Below are 14,556 nucleotides of genomic sequence, written 5' to 3' on the forward strand. Positions count from 1 at the left end.
AGGAAAAAAAAAACCTTCACACTTCGTAGAATGGACAGTACTTGCACAACAAATGAATGCAGCAGGTAGACACCATAGGGGGCCTCTAATCCTGGAGTCAGGATTTTTATAATAAACCCATCTCACATGGCTTAATGGGGCATGTTGATTACCTACCCCCCTCCCCCCCCCCCCCCCCCCCAAAACAAAAGATGAGAAGAAAACTTGAACAAGCTACTAGCAGCCATACCAGTCATGCTACTAGTGTTTATAGTTTGTAAAAAAAAGACTGTGTGCAGCAATCATATGATATACAGCTGTTGTTCAGGCTCTCTTCCAAACGAGAGAAGAAATGTTCATGCAGGCTGTGTATGCAGATGCATACATATGTTTACAGAGGCTGGGTACTACAAGGGAAGCCTGACAGTCTTACAGCTGCTGTGATTTTAACCCCTTAAGGACCAAACTTCTGGAATAAAAGGGAATCATGACATGTCACACATGTCATGTGTCCTTAAGGGGTTAAACATTGGAAAGATTGGCAATTACCTACTTAGTCTCATGTATAGCTTTTAAATGTGCAGGCAAATACAGCCTTTCATAAAGATTCTTTTTGAAAAACTCTTAATTTACAGAGCCACTTTTAGTTAATAGAGCCATATTTTATTAAAGCGACTGTCACTTCTAAGAATTTCATATACAATTTATGAAATACTGATGCTGAATGCATTGAAATTTCATTGAAAATCTTACACATTTCAAAGATACCATAAGAATTACAAAGTAAAGAATAATTTTTTTTACGGTCAAGCCTGAGATTGGCAAAAGTGGACAAAAGGCAGAGCTCTGTCATCAACATTTCTCCAATCCCAGCAGCTGTCACAAGTGATGGTTGTAGGATTAAGGCATGGTCTCGCTCATCGCGGGGGTTCGCCATAGACCTCAGTGCTACAAAGCACTGATGTAGCTCCTGACAAATTAGCCAGGAGCCAAAGTAGAACTTAAAGGGTTACTCAAAGCAAAAAGACCACTTCAACAATTTGAAGAGGTTATGGTGTCTGGAGTCTGCATGTGCATCGTTTCGCTATGAAAAGCTGCACATACAGTTAACTCCTCTGCTGCTGGTAGTGGTATAACTCCAGCTGCGCAGTATCATAAGCTAGCCTGAAACTGAAGACATCCTGAATATATAATGAACTTCACATTCCCCATAATACATAAACATCCCATTACTTGAGGGGAAAAAAATCCCTCTCCTTTGTAACACAGACCATATGTATAACTGGTCTATTCCACAAAAACACATAACCATGAATACATGCAGCCACTGGGCTCCCAGGACAGTTACACTTTTATACACTGCCCATGTTTCTTCTAGTGCTAGATGTCATGCATAGCAACACAAAGCATTGCATGCAATATGACCTCTAAAAAACAAACTTTATTAAAGTTGTAATTGCTATTTAATATGTGAAAGGAAAGGTTTCATGTGATCAGCTGAACTTTTAACCTCTTAATTTTTGGGGGGTTTTATTTTGATGTGAGATTTAAATACTAATGACACATGTGAAAACGGTGGTCAGAATGTTCAAAAGAGAGTATGTATTTTTATGATAAGAAGATAACACCTCATGTGGACGCCCTGTCCTATCTGTGCACACCAGATAAGTAAGAAAGTGTAAAGAAAAGTGGGTGAGAGTTGTGGCAGGGTGACACAGCACTCAAACAATGCACCTTAATTTTGAATGCATGCCCGATGAAACACTTATCACCCACTGGAACACAAACAAAAGACCATAATCCTGGACAACCTCACCCCATATTATTCCTTCACCTAAATAGGGAATTTGCCAAGACGTGAAATACTGAACTTAAACTCATTTATCCAAAGCACATTCTCCAAACTAAATTATAGTAATGGCGCTCAGCCAGTCAACATCAGCTTAGTCCCCGTGTTGCCCTGCTCTTGGTCAGTGTGTGTACACTCCCCCCACTAGAGACAAATAGTTTGGGTTTTTTTACAAACTCAGCAAGTGTCCTGTCCGCGCTGCTATCACAATAACATCACTACTTATTTGCATGCTTTGCCTGTTACTGAAATGTCAAATCAGCATGAGTGGTCACAAACTCCGCCCCGGGAATGCAAAGTGACAGTTTACACAAAACTACCTTTAACAGTTAATTTTAAACCAGCAAACCAGTTAAAGTAATGCCAACATGACACATAATGTACTATATGCTTACCGCTATTTAATAACAAAAAGAGGTTTACCGCCAGATGAAACGTGGGCTTTAGAGAAAACGCTATGCAATTTCAAATAGTTCACACTTTTTCAAACTTGGAAAAACATTAACAATTTAATAGATTTGCCATTACATTAAAATAAAGGCAGCCAAGTCTAGTTTTTAATAGTTTTACACAGTACTAAGGATGTAACTCTTCTCTGAAATAATAAACGTAGCTCGTCTATATGGTACAATATTTTATCAGTTTATTAACTTCTGACACCTGTGTTCACAACTCCAAGCACCATGGCCACTACAACCTTCTGTAGTGTTTTAATGGCACCAGGAGTAACCTGGTACCCTGCAACAGTAACTAGTCAAACAAAATGATTTGACGCCTTACCTGGGGTCCACCCCCTCTGCAGCTGGAAAACATGTCCGGTAGCTCAGTGGAGCCAACTGAAGCTCCTTGGAGCAGAAGGGAGTGGGTGCCTGTCAGACAACCAAACTGTAGCATCTATATAGCCATTTTGAAGGACATGTTGCATAAACCAGGAATTATGGATCATCAACGGAACTGTACATTTTAGATCATAATAGGTGACTCAGGTATTTTCACCATAAATTGGCAATGCCCACATTTTCAGGTATAGGGAACAAGCCAAAGTCTTCCTCTGAGCTGTAGTAATTTACGGACACATCACACCCACAACAATATACACTGGTACAATCAATCTGAATGATTATTCTCGAATTATGTATCATTGTGTAAAGTTTGCAAAGAATTTAAAACATCTCACAGGTTTCCTGTTTAACAGATGAACATTCGCATTTCCTTTTACTATAAGTGTTCTGTAATCTCACTGGTCTCCCAAGCCAATGCTCTCTCCTCCCATTAGTATCCCCTGATATTTACTTATAAGGTATGTTACATTTCTGCAGCATTAATGTCATGTATATAATTGTCAACAATTACAGAAATGTATTTCCTTACAATAGTGTGTGTGTGTGTGTGTGTGTGTGTGTGTGTGTGTGTGTGTAATATATATATATATATATACACACACACCCCTGTTGATTAAAAAGTTCCACCCACTGTCTGTCACGTAGATAGAGAAAGTCCTATAGCGATGAAACACACTTCTGCAATAAAACTGCAATGGCAATGTTCAACTACCTGATCTGATATTTCTACCTTTAAATGTCAAGGTGTACACATACTCTTATACCCCAAAAATAAAATAAAATCACAGTTTCTAAATAATTTAATTGAAATATTATTATAATGGTGAAGAATGCCAGCACAGACTTAATTTTTTTTTTCACATTTACAATTAAAGTTGTAGGCAGGTATAGTCATTTTATATTCTGTGGGTAGACAATAAAGAGACTCAATGTCTAATAAAAGACACATAGGTTAGCAGCATGACACCTGTCATGAGGTCACACACACACACAAACAGTTGCATTCATAATCATAATACAGACACACTTTATAATGTGACTAGTGCACACATACAAATGCGTGTGGTGTGTACATTAGGGGCCCTAAACTAACACACACACACAGTGTGCAGACTGTGTACCATGAGCTCCAGGCTCATCACACTGAGTGCCAGCACTCACAGAGCCCCATGTCTGAGTGCACACACAGGTCACAAGCAGAGCGGCTGTATGCTGTATTGGAGTAAGCCTGGCAGCCGGCAGTGCAGCTCCCACGTTCCCTGTGTGTTTATACAGGAGCTGTACCCACAGCAGGCCTCAGGCTGCTGCCTGGCTCTCTGCACTCTCCCTGTGTGTCTGCCCGCAGCCGCCGTAAAGCGACACGCTGCGCAGCCCCAGCCTCCCCGGCACAGCATGCATTCCCTCTTACACGGCCAAGTGTCATCCCAGATCCTGAATATCCCCCTCACCTGCACAGGGTCCGCCATCTTGCTCCATTCATGCTCCTGTGTTTCCCCCCCCCCACTGGAACGTAGAGCGCACGCGCGAGCGCTCATTCAACGGTTTGCGCATGCCCAGCCAGGGATCCCCGCAACCATAGACAACAGAGGCGGGGCTAAAAAGCGGCGGTCTCCTGGTAGAGATGTGGGTTACGGGCGACCATCTTGGTAGAGGGAAAACTGTTTTGCAAACAACCATTTTGGAATCGGGCAATGTTACGAAAGGGTAAGCGTAGCAGGACAGACGTCTGCAGACGTGCGACCATTTAGAAAAAGGGAGGAAAGTGGCGGGCGGCCGGTCATGTGGGGGGTGGGTGAATGGTGGTCCTAAGCCAGTTTACCCCCCCCCCCCCCCATAGTTTTTATATCGATATATTGTTGCCATCTTAAACCTATGAGGGCCAGGACAATTGTTCAACCTTGGAGGCAAAACAAAGCCTACAATGTGTTTATTAAATAATAATTTTCCTCATTATTATCGCTATTTATATAGCGCCAACAGATTCCGTAGCGCTTTACAATATTATGAGAGGGGGGATGTAACTATAAATAGGACAATTACAAGAAAACTTACAGGAACGAAAGGTTGTAAGCTCCCTGCTCACAGGAGCTTACAGTCTATCCACACTTATTGGTTATATCTCTGGACAGATTGGACTTTCTGTTGATTCCTTATACATAATACAACATGGGGTATAAATAAAAAATATTTAAAAATGAGAATATAAAGACATAATAACAAGAAGTAGCAAGTAATATGTGTAAATGTGGGTGACAAGGAGACTATACACAAAACAACATTAAATATTACGTTCTCCTCCTCTTGAGTGTCAGCATACCATGTAGATTAAGAAGAGCATGGTTTAATGTAACATAGAAATAACTGCATCGGGGGTGTGGCCTGGACAAGTATGGTGCAGGACGCAAGTGGACGTGCGCCACACCCCTGGCCGACTAAACAGCGATAATAGGCAAAAAATCAGGGGCTATGGTCCGGAATAAGAAGCCCAACATCCCCGGACCGGCAGAGACCAACTCCCCGAGACGCAACACAGGACCGATGGACGACTTTGTCGCCACTCCGTCGGAGTGCACACTGCTGACAACATGGCGCCTGCCTCTCTGGGCTCGGAGAGCGCGGGAGAGAACACGGCAGGGAACACACGGGCGAGTTGGCACAGATAAGACCTGGCACAGATAAGAGCAGAACTCACCCAGATCTCAGCGAGGATGCTATCCAAAGACGACACAGGCACTCTGGTGCAAGAGCTCCGAGCGGCGCTGAGAGAAGAACTGGCAGGCCTGCGGACAGACCTAACTGCACTGGAACAGAGGGTGGAAGAAATGGAAACGGCGGCCCAGGGCTGCGAAGACCAGCACAGAGCCACAGAAGTAGCTGTCACCAGACAGGGCAACCTGTTAGTCACCCTCCGCAGACAGGTTGAAGACTTGGAAAATAGGAGTAGGCGCAATAATATCTGTATCCGCGGCCTGCCAGAAACTGAGACCGATCCCCTCCAGGCCACACTGAGCGCTATTTTCACACAGTTGCTGGGAGGGGAGGCGCCCGAAGACATCCCCATGGACCGCGCACATAGAGCCCTGGGGCCGGCGAGACAAGATAGCAACCCCAGAGATGTGATCTGCTGCATGACCGCGCAGGGCCTGAGGGATAAGATAATGGCCGCTGCGAGAGATTTGACCTCCATATCGTTCTGTGGAAAGAAAGTCTCCCTGTATCAAGACTTATCAAGCCTAACGCTCAATGCTAGGAGAGCACTGCGCCCTGTGACGGGTATGCTGCGGGACAAGAGGATACCATATCGGTGGGGCTTTCCCTTCAGCCTTCAGGCGAAGAATGGGAACACATGGATTACGGCTCGCTGGCCAGAAGACGTGCCACGCTTTCTGAGGGCCCTTAACCTGCCACCTGTCCGGGTGCGAAACTGGACAAAGCCATCGCCATGAGGCGAGACCCACTGTCCGCTATGAATTCCGCGGACCCACCTGCCGAACGGACCGCACGACCACACAGAAGAGGGGGGCCGAACAGCCCAGAGGAGTAGGCCTGCTGGTACTGGCCTGGGCTGACTGGGGACTGGTGAGTAGTGAATGCCACTGGGGACAGGACTGAACACACAAGCTGAGGTTGCAGGGGGGCACCCCCGGGACTCTTTGGGTGGGGTACAGGCAGGAATCACGACCTGCAAGGGACTTAAGTAAATCGAAGGGCTCAGGCCTTCTATGGGGACACACAGGCACCTCCCGTGTCGAGGACAGCAGCACACCGGAATGGACACAACGAATGACTCCAGTAGGATAGTGCGGACAGCACAGAGGGCACACTATAAGCCTCTGGGGACTGGTGAGTAGTGAATGCCACTGGGGACAGAACTGAACACACAAGCTGAGGAGCGCGCGGTTGCAGGGGGGGCACCCCCGGGACTCTTTGGGTGGGGTCCGGGCGGGAATCACGACCTGCAAGGGACTTAAGTTAATTGAAGGGCTCAGGCCTTCTATGGGGACACACAGGCACCTCCCATGTCGAGGACAGCAGCACACCGGAATGGACACAACGAATGACTCCAGTAGGATAGTGCGGACAGCACAGAGGGCACACTATAAGCACGGGACTACACAACGCACCGAAAGAGCCTTTGGGAGGGAACAGGTCGGGGATGGGACAAGCAAAAGGGACCTACCATGGGACTGTTCATGTGCTATGGTGTGTATGGACGCACCGAACCAGGCCCTCCGAGCTCCCCTGATGACACTGGGGGTCCAAAGGGGGGCAGGGTGCGGAGGATCAGGCCTGTGGACACCCCTGCATCAGCTACGATCCCCAACATGAATATGCCGGACACTGGTTTCAGTAATTGGGGGGCTTGAGAGGGAGTAGGGAGCGGGGAGGGAAACACCCGGGGCACCATGAACAGAGACTTGAATACCGTAGGGGATGCTATTGTTGCCTAACTATAACGATTTGCAATATGGATGCTTAAAATAGTGCTCGGGGCCCTCAGAAGAGAGAGATGGAGGAGGGGAAGGGGAAGAGGGTAACGTAGGCAGCCCGGAGATGATGCTGAGAACTAGGGAGGGAGACAAGGGGGGGACGGGGACCAGGGGGAGCTCATGCCCTCACGTAACAAATTAGGACAGACGGTAGTTACAAGCGTCCTTCACCTCCCAGAGACACTACGAGCATCCACCTGACCCCCCAGAATAGCTGACCTTAAATGGGGGTATAAGTAACATCCTATCGCGAACACACTAAACCGGAGAGTAGACCACAGGAGGAGAGCAGGCCCGACCCCGACTAGCCCGTACCCAGGGGCCTTCCCCCTCGACCTGTGACCCAGGGGACGAGACTGGCTCACCATGTTGACCCAAAGACCACACATGACCCCATGTTAACGGCAAGCATCCACAGCACCGGAACCCTTATGCCTCCCGTAGCACTCTGCCTACCTCAGCCAGGGGGGTGGGACATGGTTGGTACTGCTTCTAACGTATTTACCAGATAGGGAGTATTGACAGAGTCGGCTCCTGTGCTGGTGCTCCCCGGGACAGACACCCCGTGACGGACACCTCTGCGAACCTGGTACAGGGGGGTGCGGACTGCCCTTTCGAGTTGCTCCGCACAACGCCCTTGCCACAGGTGTGAAGTCACCACAAGCTCACAAAAGGGCACACAAGCTCACACACAGACCTCACACACCCTCTCTATCGCCCTCTCAACTTCCCCAACCCACCACATACCCAAACTCCCCCTCCCTCTCCTGGCAGCCATGGGGTCGGGGTTCGATCCTGCGCCTCTCCGCATCTCGTCGAACAATGTCAGGGGTCTAAATGTCCCGGAGCGGAGGTCGCATCTACTATGCTCCCTCGGAGCTGCGAGAGTGTCCATCGCATTCTTGCAAGAAACCCACTTTCGAGGGGAGTCAGGCCCGACACTCAGAGACGCGAGATACCCCCAGGGGTACTTCGCCAACCACCAACCTGCCAAACCTGCTATTGTTCGCACGCTCGATACCGTTCAAATGCTCAGACACTCAAGCCGAAACCATGGGACGATTTCTCTTCCTTAAAGGTACCATAGCCGGAAGCACCTATACCCTAGCAAGCATCTATGCCCTGAACGCCCGACAACACAGATTCCTACAAGGGACATTACAAAAACTAGAAAGGTTTTGTGAGGGCCTATTGATCGTAGTGGGAGATATGAATGTAGCCCTTGACCCAAGAGTTGACACCTCTAGGGGGACCTGCTCCTTCCCACCCCACGGCCTACAGGCAATCCGAGCAGCACTGCTCGATGCCGGCCTCACTGACTGTTGGAGGGTCCTACATCCTGGCGAGAGAGACTACTCGTATTACTCCACTGTACATAAGCACTATAGCAGGCTGGACTATGTATTCCTAGCCCAAGAGTTCTTGCCTCTACTCCTCACAGCAGAGATCGGCACGATGGGATGGTCGGACCATTCCCCCGTCTTGACTAGCATTAAGTCCCCTTGTTCAGACCCAGAGATCGACAATGGAGAATGAATGAAGCGGTTCTTAACGATTGCCCCATAGTGGCGGACATCCGATCGACACTGGCCACCTATTTTGAGGAGAATGACACCCCAGACGTGCCGGCTCTAACGGAATGGGAAGCGCACAAATGTGCTGTCAGGGGCCACCTTATTAAACTGTGTACTAGAAGGAAGAAGGAACAGTGACAACACATGGACGAATTGACAAAATGCATCGCGGAACTTGAAGACCTCCATAAGACCACACAATCAGATGACAGCTACAAGGAACTACTGGAAACCAGAAAGAAATTGAGAGATATACTCCAACAAAAGCTATAGCATACCATTCGAAAATCCTGATGCTTCTTCTATGAATACTCGGGTAAATGTTGCCCCCTGCTCGCCAGGACATTACAAAAGAAAAGGAGAATGTGCTACATTACGAAAATCAAGACCAAAGACCAACAGACACAACTACCAGATAAAATCACCAAAGCATTCAGGGGATTCTATGAGGATCTCTACAACCTACCCACAGAAGACTCAGAGGAGGCAGGCCGCCTCAGGGATAGGCGGATCTCAGTCTACCTGCAACAACATGTCACCAAAACTCTAAGCCAAGATGTGGCAGAGGAACTGGAGGATCCCATCACGCTGGAGGAACTTTAGATGGCGCTGAAAAGCTCAAAAACAAACAAAGCCCCAGGCTCACGGAACATTCCCGAGAGACTCACTGTCAGCGACGATAGCTGTCATCCCTAAAGACAGTAAAGACCCAGCCAATTGCGCAAGCTACAGGCCGATATCCCTATTGAATTCGGACTTGAAGCTGTTAATGAAGATCATCGCGACACAAATGCGAAGAGTCCTCCCGGAACTAGTGCATCCCGACCAAGTTGGCTTTATCCCAGGACGTGAAGCGAGAGATAACACCATACGCGCACTAAACATCATCCACGCAGCAAAACAAACAACAACAGAATATCCTCCTCCTGTCCACTGATCCTCCTCCAGTCCACTCTATTTTTTCCCAGCCAGGTGAGCTACATAGTCTAACCATGGAAGCTAAATCTCTCCAAACTTCTCCCTTCTGCAATGTAGAGTGCAATCATTGCCTCCATATTTCTCCTTTTTTTTTTTTTTAAAGAAAAATTATTTATTTTTGCCACAGGCAGGTTCAAGATAAACATGGCATGTGATACAATAGTCAAAACATGACATAGTGGTTAGAAACATACATGTACTTGCAAAAGGTAGCTTTACTGACTGCGCTTTTTAAATTATAGTAATTGTAGCTTAGAACAGCCGCACTAAAACCTCAAGTGTATTTGTTATAAGCAGTAAATTCACTACAGGGGCACAGCGAGGACCATAATGAAAAAAAGAAAAGGTGAGTATAACCTTACAAATAGAGCAAGTGGTGCGATCAATGAAGACGGCTACACATGTTGGGAGTAAGGTGAGAAATTATGCACATGGAGCTGGGGAGGTTGGTGGTAATAGAGGAGCTAGTGTAGCTGGGGTATTCCTGGTCATGAACCAGGAAGGCCAGAGGGCATAGAGAACGATTTCCATAAATGTCGTTAGGTAAACATCAAGAAACAAAATTAAATATAACTAAAAAATAAGTTCCTCTTTGTAAAAGTGGAAAAATTAGGGAAATAAGGAATTAAAAAAAAGGAGGTGCTAAAGTCAGGTAATCACCACATTAGTCATGCTCTTGGTTGCTGTTATGAATGGGCTTATGGTGATTTTAAAAGGTATTTAACCATTTCCACACACCACAAGTTAGGGAATTGGGATTTTATTCTTGTTGTCTCCACCCGAGGGACTGTAATGTTCAGAATTTCACATTTGTCCGAATTTAGTTTAAGATTTGCCAGCTGTCCATATTCTGCGAACAAATGCATAAGATTTGGCAGTGCTTTTGTTGGCTGACTCACCAGTAGCATCATAGTATCAGTGTAAGCCGTTACCTTATGTTCTCAACCTCATTTTACACATCCCCCTAATCCCCCCCATGGAGTCTGAAGTCTTCCAGCAGGAGCTTAAGGGTAAGAACAAACAAGAGTGGAGAGAGTGGGCAACCATTAATGCTCCATTAACCTTCACTCTTGCTGTTTGATTGTTAAAAAAATAACCTTAATCCAGATCCAAATAGCCGGTCCGAATCCCATTTGTTCCAGTTTGTCATCATAAAAGCCTGTTCATATGCTTTCTCAGTATCCATTGAGAGGAGACATTTAGGACCTCACAGTGTCCTTAGCCTCCCTTCCCTGTATAAAACTGAACTGATCCAGATAGAGTAGGCTATGTAGGATCTCCTGAATTCATTTTTGTGAAAAGCTTAAAGGGACACTATAGTTACCAGATTTTTTTTTGTCTGAAGTTTCACTGCTCAATTCACTGCCATTTAGAAGTTAAATTACTTTTGATTCTGTTTATGCAGCCATAGCCACACCTCCCATGGCTGTGACTGACACAGCCTGCATGAAAAAAATATGGTTTTACTCTCAAACAGACGTAAATTTATTTTTAAACGTTTTTAGCTCCTGATCTGTAAATAGAAATTATATACAGGAGGCAATCTATTAACATCGCAGGAGGTAAGAAATTCTGAATTAAACAGCATTTGCAATAAAGAAAGTATATACATTAGATGACTCTTTACAGGATGTTTTTAGGAAGGCTGTGCAAGTCACATGCAGGGAGGTGTGACTATGGCTGCTCAGCAACGATATGGTGTCCTTCCCTTCTGGGGCAAGCTGGGGTCCCTACCTTCTCTATGTAGAATTGTAATGGGTGCAAGGAGCATGTTCCTAGGCAGGGTCCCACCATCTAGGAGAGAGTTCTGGCCAACTTGCAGATGCGGGAATAGAACTGCACTATATGTCTTGTAATATTTGAGTGTGAGGCTGTCAGGGCCCAGGGCAATCCCTGTTTGTGAGCATTTTAATGCCCATTCCAGCTCTTCGAGGGTAATGGGATTTTCCAGTCCATCTCATTGTTCTGTAGTTAGTTTGCAGGTGACATATGTCTCCAGGAAATTGCAGAGGATCATGTCTCTCTCTTACCTTGAACTGGAGGTCCCATAGAAATATTATATACATTTGTATAGTGTGCTTCAAATGCAGTGGCAATCTAATGTGACAACCGTGTGGTGGTGGGGGTATGAATGAATGTGGCACTGGACATGCTTCTACTACAGCATGACTGCCAGTATGTCATGCTCACTCACCTTTTGGACGGCATCCCTACTCCCAGACTCCACTCCAGCAGTTCCCACTTTGGCCGCTGTGACTCGGCCCCTTTTATGACGTTGCACGCGCGTGCCGACGTCATGACGCCGCGTATGTGCCGCCGTCATGCCGCCGATGACATCACGGCCCACCAAAATGTCAGAATTCGACCATTTGTGGGGCGTGGCTTCCAATTTAAAGAGCGAACCTATAAAAGGTTGGTTCACACATAGGACTTTGCCTTGTTGTGGTTCTTGTTTGGTTCCAAATAGCACTTCTTTCCTGATTGTTCTTTTTTTGTTATCTTGACCTTGACTATCTGACTGCTCTCCATTCTCCTGTTCTTGACTCGGCTCTCGTACCTCAACTACTCTCTTATCTGGTTCCCTGACTCAGCTAGTATACTCATTTTCGTGATTTCTGTATTCCTCGAACCCGGCTTGGTCTTGACCATTCTCTTTCTGTCAAACGTACAGCCCGGCCACTCTAAGGTCCGGTAAACGTTTTTCTATTACACCCTGCGTGTTGGGTCTCCTAGGAGTCCTGACACAGTACCTTACTAAGCTTATTGGAGTATTTAAAAAAAATATGTTGGATCTCTGAAGAACCATCATTTGTTTTTGAGAAAGAAGATAGTTTATTAATATTATTATTGGTACTTATATAGTGGCAGCTTATTCCGCAGTGCTTCACACTAAAAGGGAATATAAGAAATTAGACAATAATGAAATGTTACAAAAACAATAGGTAGATGAGGACTCTGCTCATATGAGCTTACAGTCTAGAGGAGGTGGGGCATAGAACACAATAGGAAGGGTATTGAGGGAGACAGCAAATAAATATGGTGGGAAAGTAGCAGAACTGGAGGTGAGAGTGGAGTGTGGCCCTTTAGGAGAGAGCAAGAGGCAGGTTTGTGAGATAGAAGTTACTCGGGGAGGCCATAAGCATTCTTAAAAAGATGGGTTTTGAGGGACTTCTTAAAGGATTAAAGACTAGAACTAGAGTTGGTTAGAGGTTTTTAGGTAAGGGTTAGTATTTTGAATTGACACTTGTAGGGTACATGAAGCCAGTGTAAGGAGTGGTGAGATGTGAGAGGAGCAACAGGAGAGAAAGATCATCCCGGCAGCAGCATTCATCACAGATTGTAGGGGGGCAGTACGGCATCTTGGGAGACAAATTAGGATATAATTACAGTAATCCATGCGATTACTAAAGCATCTTGTGTAAGAAAGAGGCGGACACGGGCAATGATTTTAAGATGGAATCGACAGGTTTTAGCAAAAGACTGGACATGAGCCGCAAAGATGAGGCCATGATCAAAATGACACCTAGACAGAGAGCTTGACATGATGGAGTGAGACAGGTTCCATCAACCTGCAGGGTGAGCGAAAGAGTCGAATCAGTGTTATGAGGAGATGGGTGGGGTACAGGCAGGAATCACGACCTGCAAGGGACTTAAGTAAATCGAAGGGCTCAGGCCTTCTATGGGGACACACAGGCACCTCCCGTGTCGAGGACAGCGGCACACCGGAATGGACACAACGAATGACTCCAGTAGGATAGTGCGGACAGCACAGAGGGCACACTATAAGCCTCTGGGGACTGGTGAGTAGTGAATGCCACTGGGGACAGAACTGAACACACAAGCTGAGGAGCGCGCGGTTGCAGGGGGGGCACCCCCGGGACTCTTTGGGTGGGGTCCGGGCGGGAATCACGACCTGCAAGGGACTTAAGTTAATTGAAGGGCTCAGGCCTTCTATGGGGACACACAGGCACCTCCCATGTCGAGGACAGCAGCACACCGGAATGGACACAACGAATGACTCCAGTAGGATAGTGCGGACAGCACAGAGGGCACACTATAAGCACGGGACTACACAACGCACCGAAAGAGCCTTTGGGAGGGAACAGGTCGGGGATGGGACAAGCAAAAGGGACCTACCATGGGACTGTTCATGTGCTATGGTGTGTATGGACGCACCGAACCAGGCCCTCCGAGCTCCCCTGATGACACTGGGGGTCCAAAGGGGGGCAGGGTGCGGAGGATCAGGCCTGTGGACACCCCTGCATCAGCTACGATCCCCAACATGAATATGCCGGACACTGGTTTCAGTAATTGGGGGGCTTGAGAGGGAGTAGGGAGCGGGGAGGGAAACACCCGGGGCACCATGAACAGAGACTTGAATACCGTAGGGGATGCTATTGTTGCCTAACTATAACGATTTGCAATATGGATGCTTAAAATAGTGCTCGGGGCCCTCAGAAGAGAGAGATGGAGGAGGGGAAGGGGAAGAGGGTAACGTAGGCAGCCCGGAGATGATGCTGAGAACTAGGGAGGGAGACAAGGGGGGGACGGGGACCAGGGGGAGCTCATGCCCTCACGTAACAAATTAGGACAGACGGTAGTTACAAGCGTCCTTCACCTCCCAGAGACACTACGAGCATCCACCTGACCCCCCAGAATAGCTGACCTTAAATGGGGGTATAAGTAACATCCTATCGCGAACACACTAAACCGGAGAGTAGACCACAGGAGGAGAGCAGGCCCGACCCCGACTAGCCCGTACCCAGGGGCCTTCCCCCTCGACCTGTGACCCAGGGGACGAGACTGGCTCACCATGTTGACCCAAAGACCACACATGACCCCAT

At 47.1% G+C, this 14,556-nt stretch overlaps 1 protein-coding gene across 1 annotated transcript in view; it reads right to left on the reverse strand.

Annotated features, from left to right (window-relative positions):
* XPO7 (exportin 7) overlaps positions 1–4,233 on the reverse strand; it is a 48,333-nt gene extending 44,100 nt beyond the window's left edge. The window contains exon 1 of the mRNA XM_063448488.1: positions 4,119–4,233. Coding sequence (XP_063304558.1) covers positions 4,119–4,205 — 87 coding nt within the window. The 5' untranslated portion in view covers positions 4,206–4,233. The remainder of the gene's footprint in view (positions 1–4,118) is intronic.
* Between the last annotated feature and the right edge of the window lie 10,323 nt (positions 4,234–14,556).

This window comes from Pelobates fuscus, chromosome 3, assembly GCF_036172605.1.
Source record: "Pelobates fuscus isolate aPelFus1 chromosome 3, aPelFus1.pri, whole genome shotgun sequence".
In the NCBI taxonomy this organism is placed as follows: domain Eukaryota; kingdom Metazoa; phylum Chordata; class Amphibia; order Anura; family Pelobatidae; genus Pelobates; species Pelobates fuscus.